At 37.8% G+C, this 11,344-nt stretch overlaps 1 protein-coding gene across 6 annotated transcripts; it reads right to left on the minus strand.

Annotated features, from left to right (window-relative positions):
- Positions 1-681: 681 nt before the first annotated feature.
- Positions 682-11,137, minus strand: LOC120003693 (membralin-like protein At1g60995). Of its 6 annotated transcripts, none has more exons than XM_038852717.1 (14): positions 10,812-11,137; positions 9,380-9,540; positions 8,197-8,655; positions 6,905-6,986; positions 6,110-6,171; positions 5,854-5,948; positions 4,913-4,992; positions 3,844-3,927; positions 3,575-3,691; positions 3,323-3,408; positions 3,062-3,168; positions 2,017-2,108; positions 1,853-1,929; positions 682-1,293 (listed from the first exon to the last, which is right to left on the minus strand). In XM_038852717.1, exons 1-14 carry the CDS (start codon positions 11,089-11,091, stop codon positions 811-813), a joined length of 2,265 nt encoding a protein of 754 aa, XP_038708645.1. In that variant the 5' UTR covers positions 11,092-11,137; the 3' UTR covers positions 682-810. The 6 variants fall into 6 exon arrangements, with proteins under 6 accessions (XP_038708645.1, XP_038708648.1, XP_038708647.1 ...); XM_038852720.1 differs by having other exon boundaries at positions 9,380-9,530; positions 10,812-10,953; XM_038852719.1 differs by lacking the exon at positions 10,812-11,137 and adding an exon at positions 10,042-10,795 and having other exon boundaries at positions 9,380-9,530.
- Positions 11,138-11,344: the final 207 nt, after the last annotated feature.

The raw sequence follows: 11,344 nt of genomic DNA on the forward strand, positions 1-11,344 counted from the left end.
TCCGGTCTATACCCGCTTCCTTAACAGGCCTTGCAAATTGACTGCGGTTCGCTCTTTATTTACATATCCGGGCATCACTATTGGGTCGGATGCATCAATGATTCAATATAACAGTTATAAGCGTCCTTTGACTCCTTTCCGCTCCTAATTTGAACCTTCTGTGATCAGAAAGAGGGAATTAGAATCTAAAAATTGTGAGGGAATTTTTATATCGCCCACCTCATATCCAACGTATTGTTTGCTTTGGGCCTGAGCCTGACACTCTTTTTTACCCACACGAATTTATTTCAGGCAACTCACTCGAACCATGACCTTTTGAAGGTGGAAAAGTGAGTGAGGTGGATATCCCACCTAAAATAAGTCCATACAAATCACAAAGAGTGTCAAGCTTAGGCCCAAAGCGGACAATACTTGGATATTGTTCGCTTTGGGCCTAAGCTTGGCACTCTTTGTGATCTACATGAATTAACTTCAGACGACTCACTAGAACCCGTGATCTCTTGAAGGTGGAAGAGTGAGGGACGCGGATATCCCATCTAAAATAAATCCGTGCGAGCCACAAAGAATGCCAAGGCCCAAACCAAACAATACCTTGGGTGTGAGGTGGAAGACACAAAATCCCCTCACAGAAATCAATTCTTCTTCTGTTTTAGACTTTCTTTCCCCCTTTGCTCCTGTTGATGAATACTAAGGGACGCCATTATAATATATATTATCATTTATATACAAACAATAATCTCCGGTACATCTTCTCTCATATGCAACAATACAGGCCAGAATAGTATTCCTTTCTATGATATCTTTACAATACTATTGTACATTCCCAGTTGCACGGTTTTCATTCACTGGAGACTCGGGATAGACTTGTCCTTGGTCTCTCACATCTCTAAACATGGAAAGAAATGAGTTAAGACCTTCAGAAGAAGCCCCACCTAGGATCCATAGCAACAATGAACTAAATGAGTTCATTGTTCCAGGACTGGGACCAGTTTCTGCTTGTTGAAGATCAGGTTGAGCTGGAATCTGCACCGGGTTACCTTCAATGTTTCCATTCTCGGAGCGTCGTGGAACCTCAGGAGCTTCTGCTCCATTTGCTGGAGTTGCCTGGTCAGATTCAGATCTCAATGCTGCTGGCAGAGGGGCCAAATCTGCATTAACTTGACCAGGGTTTCTTGTGTTCAACCTTGTGATGTGTAAAGTTGATGCAAGGATGGTTGACGAAGTGATACGGTAGTCTGGGTGTTGCTGAAGTTGTGATCTTCGATTTTGCATAAATCTTTGTAAGGTTGGAACCTGAGAGAGGCACAGCAAAATCATGTATATGAACAAACTCAAATTTCAAACCTTTTTTTAGGCAGGAGAAACAGATTTAACTGTACCGAGGTAGATGGCAAGATGGTAACACCTTAATTCAAAGAGTTCTACTATCCAAAAGATCTATTACATCCAGGATCAAGTTCGCATCCTTTTTTTTATACTACGCAAGAATTGTATCAAAAAAAAAAAAAAAGAGTGGTACATCATGGTGGCTTTGAGCCTACGTGGTTCCATACATTAGAAAACAAGCTTACTTCATTTCCTCCAACAGCTGCTCTATTTCTAAAAATTCAAAGAAAATGACTGAAAGAACGGGATAAAAAAGGGTTCCTAACCAGACTAAAATGGTGGAAATGATAAAAAGATGTAGATAGTTATGGGCAGACCGGGCAGCATCATATCAACAAATTTGCATGAAGTGTTATATATTTGTAAACCTTACATGACTACTGGTTTTGACCCAAATATAAACGAAAATGACCATGCCAACACTAATATTACGGTTTTACAAGACTACTGATAGGCAGTTTGTTACCTCAAAACGGTTCCAAAAGTATAGAATGAGATGTTGCATAAACGCCGCAGTTGTAGCGAGGGCCAAATATGAAAAAACTGGGAAATGAGTAAAGTCATCTCTCTGATAAGAATAATGGTTTCAAACTAAAACAAAAGTGTGCTGAATGAGAGGCAGGATCATACCATAAGCATATGAGAAGAAATAGATGTGGAAAACCAGAAAATAGAGCAAAAAGAACCGAGGAAAGAACTTCATTGATATTGGTGTGCGGACACTGCAATTTTATCACACACATAACCGTGTTAGAAGGGCAGGACAAGGGTGCAACCAAGTACACACATATGTCTACCCATGCATAGTTGCATATATACCAGTAAAACAAGGATCAGCTCAGACACCATACGACATAGAACACACATGTACACAGGAAATAAGATATGCATGATGATATGTATGTATGTGGACGAGATTGCTGATTGATTGATGTGTACAAGGCTATGTAAGGCAGTCCTAATAACCGTTACTGTTCCTTCTTGAGCCAAAAGCCAGTCCAATCATAACTTCATAAGCCCTAGTTACAACTTACAAGTCCCATTGACAACTTGGCCAACTATCAGCACAGAACGGTACATTCTTGATGAGGTGCACTCATTCTTTGCTTTCCTCCATTCTTTCGGTACTTTGTCTAGAGAGCCCAACCGGTTTAAGCCCATGACTCAAGCTAATTCCTTGGATATTAGGTAACATGGTGATGACAATCAGGTAAAGTGCTCAGTGCTCACCAGGAGCGATATACAAGAATCAGATCCACCAGAGCCCAATTAAATCTCCAACCACATCAGACATCAAGAAGTAAAAAGGAATTGTAGTAATGTCGAAGTAACATAGACAATTTGAGCAACTAAGGTCTGGTATGACCAGCCATCTCCATAGCAACTCTTGAAAATACTCTCTCAATAGGTAGTAGACAAAGAACAAATTTCTATTGTTGTTGTCAGAGATGATTTTCATGTTAGAAAAAAGCTATCAAAGAGGCCACCTTGACTGAATAGATGGCCCATATACACACTCCTCGTCAATAAAACACTGTCCATACTCCATAGGCAATCTAAAATCCAGTCCTTCATGACAAGCGAGAGGAAAGGGGTGACGGGAAGAGACCTACACAGAAACGCATGTGCACACCCACACACACACAGAGTGACTGAGAGAGGGAGAGAGAGAGACCTGATCAACGTAAAAAGTTCGCACAGCCAGACAAGAATTAAGACCATGAAGGCCAACAGCTGATCATCATAAAACTCGAACATAAAGAACAGGATTCCAATCATTATCTGCAAAACAACTATTAACATGAGGTCAACAGCAAAAAATGTATACAAAGAAAAAATTAATGAGATAGTCATGCTTAGACAAAAAATAATTTCATTCCTTAAATTGCCAATTTCAGATAGTGAAAAATAAATAAATAATCTTTAGATTCTTTACCGGAACAAAAACAAGAGACTCAATCACATGGACAAAGATCAATTGAAATGTTGGAAGTCGATGTCGAGCATGGTGTTGAAGCTGCACTGCAAAAATTTGATACGAGAAAGCCTTAATTACGTTCAAATGAAGATGAGGGAGGAGAATTTGTGTAATTGTGGCACCCTCAATACACCCATGAGGTGGTTGCACTCCAATCTACCACCACCAATGAATAAAAGAGTGAAATCATAAGAAGTATATGAAGCACACCAGTGAACTTCAGCATGCGCGTCTGTGTCTCTCTCAATGTAAATGAGACTGACATTGTAGTGGTGAGAAAAACAAATAGTGACATCATAAGCACGCCACACTTGGTCACGAGATAGTCTGAAAGGAAACAATGGGAAATCATAATTCTTAAGAACACAATGTGTACCCATTAATTAAAGAGAAATTAATGGCATTCAACCAAAATGTACTCTAGTATGTCATCGCAAGGAAAGCAATGCATGACTAAGGATGGCATTGAATTGACAGACCTCCAAATCTTGCAGGACCTTGTGCTGGTTCATATGTGTAACTAAGATTGTAGAACTCCCTGGTTTGATAATTATACAGATAACCTGCAATGAGTCCATGAACAAGCATAGACACAACACTCACCATCCAAATGAAAACAATATATTTTATGTCCCGAAAAGATTAAATGTATAAAACCATCCGTAGGCATACTAGACAATAGCATTGCTTACATCCACAAGATCTTCCCTATAGTTTTGAAATAATGTCACTTATCAAAGATTGGTAAATAACTCCCGTGCACAAGGCAGGGTTGGGGACAGGCAAGATGTACGCAAAGCTTAACCTCACATCATATGTGGAGAGACTGTTTCAAGGAATTAAACATGTGAACTCTAGGTTGCTCCCCTATAACTCTACAACTAGGCCGCATGTTCGCTTGTAAAAAACAACTCCCACGCACAAGGCTCCCACAATGAGCGGAGTCAGGGACAGGCAGGATGTACGCAGACCTTACCCCCACATAATATGAGGAGATGTTGTTTCCAGGAACTAAACTTGTGACCTCCAAGTTGCACCCCTGTAACTGATCACATATGATATAATGGAATTTGGGCAGCCAATATAAGCTAGATGCATATATGAAACAAATCGAACCCTGCATTAAATCCATTGCTGGCACCAACTAGAGTGATAGCAATAAGAATTTTTTGTTATCATTTTATAAAGAAAAATAAACCCTAAAAATTTTGTTGTTGAAAGAGTATTTTTAATTAATTAAAAATAACTTATAAAGATAAATGTTAATATGTCACTGAAAGATGCATCTTCCATAAAACCATGGCAGTGCAAGAAAAGCAATAGCACCATGCTTGTCGAGTCAGACAAGACCAATATTTCCACAGAAGGTGACAACTAACTAAAAGTCCATGTCAATGTATAAGAGGCCGATATATAGCATCCAAATCAAGCATTAGAGAAACACACACACACAAAAAATGATGACACAAGCCTAGATGACATATTAAGATGTAACATGTGCTGCAGGAAAAATACATCATGACGGATATCCAGGAAACCAGTTAATACCTTGACCGGGAGAATTCTGCAAGCTATTCATCAATATTGTATCATATCCAACAACTCTGTTTATGAGAAGCTGCTGCCACCTGGGAAGAGAAAAATATTAATTATGTGATCTAATCATTCCTTCCTGTAAATATGCATTCAAAAATAATTCCTCAAATACACTAACGTAATTTGCTACTAGGTTGAGAAACATTGTATCATTGATGAGACGTGACCTCAACACATTCCAATAGACAACAACCTTGTTGTTTAACTAGATATTTTAGGAAAATAACTTGTAAAGGTTTCAAAAGTTAAGGTTTTCAAGACAACCATAACCCAAAATTTGGCTGATGCATAAGATGACACGAAATCTAAGAAGACAGAGTAAAGAACTAGAGCTCAATTGACATTCAACAACTAAATCGCAATCCTTGAAAGTGTGTATATTTCTAAACAAATTTTAATAATATAATGAACGGAGTGGTGTTCCTCATAGCATGCTTCCTGTTTGAGTTTCTTTGAGTAAAAGAAGCAGTATCAACTCTGATCTTTACGGTTGAAGTGAAGCTTCTGAAATGCTCATCATCACACAAATACACCCCAAGCCAAGGAGCTGAGATGAGATGAGATTAATACAGTACTGTATCTGGAGATCTAAAGATTTTCTTAATGGATGAAGTTTTGATTTTTCAAATAAAACATCCAATAAACTTTGACCAATATCATTATTACAGACTCAATCCCCAATACCTGGGATTGGCTACATGAATCCTTGATAAAATTATTCAACTTCCCTCCAAGCATTCAAACCTTAATCTATTCCATCAGAAACCAAAAACGTAATAATATTAATAATAAATGCTGCTGTAAAGCAATGGTGATAGACCACAAACAATCAACCAAATTCAAGGAAAGATTAAAAAATAGAAAATTGCATGGTTAAGATGAGGAAATATAACCTGTTCCCAAAGCAAGAATGTCGAGCTGATATGCTGATGTTGATTGTTCGTATGTTATGCTGAGACTTAGCTGCTTCAGGTAGCAAGAAGTAACCCTGCAAACCAAACAGAGTTCTTATATCAGAATCCTATGACTTAAAAAACCTTGAACCTAAAGCAGTAGAGTGGCCAAATACTAAATGCTGTGGCATCATTGAATGTGGCAAAATTATGGCTCAATGGAAGTTGAAAAATAAAAAATAATATGAGAAATTACCTTTTCCATTGTATACAGATAAGTAGGCTCGAATGCGTTGCTTTTGTTCTCAAGCCACTGCACTGAAACAGGCAGAAAAACTATTTACCAACTATACTCATTATATTTCATTGGGAAACTAACAGAGGAAACTACAGATGTTCATGTCAGGTCAAAAAAAGAATGCTAAGGACAGCCCCTTACCTCCTCTTGTAGTCTAACAACTAGTCTAAACCTCGTCATCTTGACCAGCGTAAGCAAACTTAAGAGGTTAAAAAAGAATACAAGAGGAGAACATATGATATTTGAAAGCTCAGAGCGTAGTCCTTTAAAAATACCATTCATTAAAGAACACAAAATGCATATGCAAGTTAACATCTCTACAATGGAATGATTGAGATCCTATAGTAACAGAAGAATACTAGAATACTCCCACAGTCGGAAGCCACCACCGGTCTAGTGGTTGGCATCTAATATCCTTGACCTTTGGATCAAGAGTTTGAATCTTCCCACACCCCCAAGACTACCAAAAAAAAAAAGCACTCTCTCACAACTAACTTTGAGGTTTCCCCTTTTAGTTCCTATCATCCTTTGAAACAAAATCTAGAAAAAAAAAATCATAGACCTACATAATTGACCAAAAAGTTGTTATAGATTTGACATTCAAATCACACAAGACACAGTATATCGAGTGCAAAATCCTTTTTTGGCATGTGATTTGATTACAATGATGAAAATAAAGTCTTAGAACAAATGGAAACCAGCAACGATATTGAAAAATATGACAATTAGCAAACAAAACGGTCATTAACTTGCCTGCATACAAGTTAAGCCTGTCCAAGTGAAGTATATGCAACCACTTTGGAACATCAAGATCCAAATGTATGCCCGTAATATTCTGCACTTGCAATTAGAATTCACAAATGTTAAATTAAATACGAGACTCCAGAAATTCTCTTCGGATTAAAGGATGTGCACACAACGGTTGCTTTAATAAATTAAATAACAGAAGAAATTCTAAGTGCACCGGTGAAAACTAATCACGGGAGAGTGGGGTGGGGATTTGAAGTTGGGAAACATCCATTACAACATGCACCAGTAGACTAGGTTGGAATGACAGAGAATGCTAACCGAGTTTGCTGAGGGTTATTTGAAATAAAAGGCCTAGAATATAAAAACAACCAAAAAGCACATTAACTGGCAATAACAGCACATATAAAGATGGACTTAATAAGGGTCTGTCCAAGAAACATAGGAACATTAATGTAAATCAAATTTCATGTAACTCATGTGCACAAGGTCCCACAGAGGTGGGAAGGATCGGGGGCAAATAGGATGTACACAGACCTCACCAGTCACCCCCCATAATGTGAATAGGTGGTTTTCAAAAATTAAACCTGTGATCTTTAGGTTACACCCCTGCAACTCTACCACTTGGCCATAAACGGAGTAAAATTGATTAAAATAACATAAATATGGAATGAACAGTTATCATCGATATATATTTAAATTCTACAGCCTTTAGGTCACTCCTTCAGGTGTGGAATGGTAAGGTCACTCAGTTTTAAGCATTGTCCACGGGTACAGAGCCGGCTTACCAACACACCACCCAAAGTCATGGTATTATGTTTCCTTGTTCATGTAGCATTTTATTATCATGTTTCCTCATTCTAGTTGGGTTTTTGTTATGTTATTTTGGCGGGCTTTCATGCCCATAGAAAAGCATTTCTTCCATATTGGGATCACCAGTTTCCCACAATTTGATAAGGAGCAATTTTCTCTGTCTAACATGTTAATAGATGCATATAATACTCTTAACTGAGAAAAGTAGAGTCAAAATCGCCAGAGCCCCTCCATGAGAAGCTACTATTTAGCATTCAACAAATAATGGCACCATGAGCAGTGATATCGAACATCCAATTTTACTCATCTTCTAATTTCTCACCAAAAGACGGGTAGCTGTAAGCCTGTAACAATGAATGCATTCAAATCCAAAACAAATTAACAACACCAGTGCATGCACTACCATTTAATTCAGCAACTTCAAACAAAAAAAACTAATATTCTTATTTCAAAAGTAAGAAAGAGATTCTCTCTGATTTACTCACCCACAACTTCTGGAAATTTCCAATAATGTGCACTGCATGTCTCCAAACAAAAGACAGGCGTCTGTGCCACTTATTTCCAAAGTGAATGACTGCTGCTTTAAGGGTTTCTTTCGCAGATAAAGGAAAACTATTACGTGTCTCCTCTTTATCAGTCTTAGTAATAGCTTCATCAACAGTCGCCTTGACGCTTTCACTGTAGGTTAAGCTTTCAGCTTGATGTTCAAGAATATCAGTATCACTTTTCCAGAACTTCAATGCCATTCTTCCCCAGAATTTTAATGCCATTCTTCCTCTACTAGTGCCCGAAATCCAATTCAACCAAAACTTTGCAGCTGAAAATGTCAATCCTTCGTCATCCAGAGTTTCCATTTGTGCTTCATCCATTTTAGTCTCACTTTCCGGGACATCTACCAAAGTGGATTCTGACTCATTCTGCGACCACAAGCCTGCACTGGTTACCTACACCAGGATACAAAAGTCAGTGCCTTAAATATGACAGCTTCACCAACTCTTTCCCAAAAGTTGTTCATTTCAACTCATGAATTTACAGCTCATTAGCAGGGAATGAAATTGCAGAGTTGTGAAAGGAAGGAAACTCCAAAAGAAAACTCTTGAAGGAAAACAGTGAAAAAATCTTTGCCTTTGATAGTATACCCATAAGGGAGCAAGAGGAAATTCTCTTTACTGTATTAAGACTCAATCATTTCTAGCTTTTCCATAAAGGTGGCAACCCCTTACCGACGTTCGTCAATCACCTCTTTATCTTTAAAAAAAATAAGAATACAAAATCTTAGACTATGTCGCTACAATCATAATTGTCTTGCTTTTTCTTAAGCATACCATGGCTTTGGCTTTCATCAGTAAGTATTGCACAAAATAGTACGTTTCTCAAAGTGCACAAAAACTTATCTACAACTTTCCAATCATCCTAAGATCATGCTCCTGGATAACGATATGTGGATGTTCTATAAATAATGTCAAATCTTCCAACTACAATTGCTCGAGGCATTTTGAGAGACACCACTTTGTTACTCCTCAATAAAAATTATCTTCTCCACCCAAAAGGAAAACACAATTGTTTGAGTCATGAAGTTGATAATTCACCTTTGCACAAACTAATGAAAGAAAATCCAAGCAAGAAAACATATGTAAAGCTTTAGGTACCAGGTGGTAAATCAAATACCTTAATTTGAATGAGTTGGGCGTCTGTTGTTTTAACCCCTGATAGCTCACTAGAACAACCGGGCTTCATTTGCAAAAGAAGACATTTTTGCATCAACAAATTTGCATAAGATAGAAGGAACTTTAGGAAATAGAAAACTCCAAACTTGCCACTGAAATGCCCTAATTGGTATAAATTTGACATCCATCAAAATTCGATTAAATTTAAATGCCAGCAATACAGTAGGACATGAGTTATATTCCTTAGTTGTCCTATAATAAATAGCAAAGACAATCTATCAATTACATGAAACAATAATAAATGTAAAGTCCGTTAATCAAACCACATTATTTAATTTACATGGCTCACACTCTTAATTCAAAGAACCAGCTGGCCAAGGATATAATAAGGTTGAAAATAAAACTCATTACCCTGATAAAAATAAATTCAAAAAAGTTAAACAACTCAAACAAAATTCTATCTGTATATTTTCATATCAAAACAGTGAAACCTTAAAACATTTACATTGATTCTTGGTTCATATCAACATTTTTATGCATTCAAAACAATTTCTATTCAAGTATTAATGTTCGTAGATCACATGCTCAAGCAAAGAATTGTTCATATAATCCATATAATTCATGCCATAGAAACATAAAAGATGGAGATGCCAATAGTCACACCTTTGCACATTCCAACCATAAAAGGTCATCAATCTCATTTGCAAAATCAGTAGACCAAGAACTAATCAAGCGGGAAGATCTTGCAGTCTAGCCCTTAGCTACTTGTTGGCTAGTGTGGAAGGAAAGGAATCGTAGAACCTTTAATGACCAAGAATCTTCTCTCAAATCAATTCATGGATAATTGGTGCAGCTGTGTTGAGTTTGGATGTCAGACAGGTATATTCATTTTCATGAGAGCATTACCTTCTTAGCTTAGTAATCCTTTCACTGTGGATTGCACCTACTTCGTGCACGCTTCCATAAAATCTCTTTTGCATTTTAAAAAAAGAAAACTGGCATTGTTAAGACAGTAATGCATTTTTCTGCTTTAGTTCTCTTTGCCAACCCTTGATTCCAGGGTTTTCAGCCAAGGAAAACAACCCCAAACGCAGTTCTAGGGTGGTATCCATAGCTACAACAAAATATATAGGAAAAAAATCAAAAACGCTAGGTTAGTAATTATAGCTACAACACCTGATCGGAAGCCTCAACGCCATCTAACCAGTGACCAAGAAGAAATACCAAATCACAAATCCAAAATGCACAAAATATAACAGTAAAATCGTCAAATTCAAGTTTTCTCACCTACCGTAGATCGAAAAACCTAACTAACATTACGACAACTACTGCATAGTAATTTTCCCATAAAAAGAACAAAATTAAAAAGTAAAACAAAAGAAGGAATAACGTTTCCCGAAACGATTAAGATCATTTGTGATTGTTATACATACCTGTTGAACATAGTTGGCGTGCATAACAACTAGAATACAGAAGAGAGTGACGGCTATGAACAGATACATGTACTCCAGCGCAGCTCTGACCCTCGGCGTCAGCATCTTCGAGAACCGCTCTTGCACGCGTATGAAAGTCTGCTCGGGATCCATATATATATATCTGTACGTATACGTTAATAAACGTGATCACATGTGTTTCCAGCCGTGCAGGTAAAATGGTATTTAGCGTGGAAAGGTGAGATTGGGGGCCGGTTTTTTCGTCAAAGATAGATGACATTTGTGGAAGACGAACCAATTAATCATATTTACGCTGCGTTTTGTAAGGCCTCCGCGTGTGTTTGGAGTCGGACCTACCTGATGAGTATCCCACGTCGAAAAAATAGGGCTACCAACTCTAGTTTATAAGGATCCAAGGCACCCTCACATAGTAAGCCGGTTTTCTGGGTTGTAGTTCTACCTTGGGCCTTATGGGCCGGGGTGGGTATTCATCATTGGTGCTTTCATTGAGAGAGTCGCGTTTGCGGAGAGGG

This window comes from Tripterygium wilfordii, chromosome 8 (assembly GCF_013401445.1).
Source record: "Tripterygium wilfordii isolate XIE 37 chromosome 8, ASM1340144v1, whole genome shotgun sequence".
Classification (NCBI taxonomy): Eukaryota; Viridiplantae; Streptophyta; class Magnoliopsida; order Celastrales; family Celastraceae; genus Tripterygium; species Tripterygium wilfordii.

Bases quoted from the DNA above. Each gene is read 5' to 3' on its own strand.
- LOC120003693 (XM_038852717.1), bottom strand. From the start codon at position 11,091: ATGTCATCTATCTTTGACGAAAAAACCGGCCCCCAATCTCACCTTTCC. The intron at 8,656-9,379 runs GTATTTGATTTA...ATCCTGGTGTAG, and splicing joins CCCAACTCATTCAAATTAAG to GTAACCAGTGCAGGCTTGTG. The intron at 1,294-1,852 runs GTAACAAACTGC...TGCCTCTCTCAG, and splicing joins ACTTTTGGAACCGTTTTGAG to GTTCCAACCTTACAAAGATT.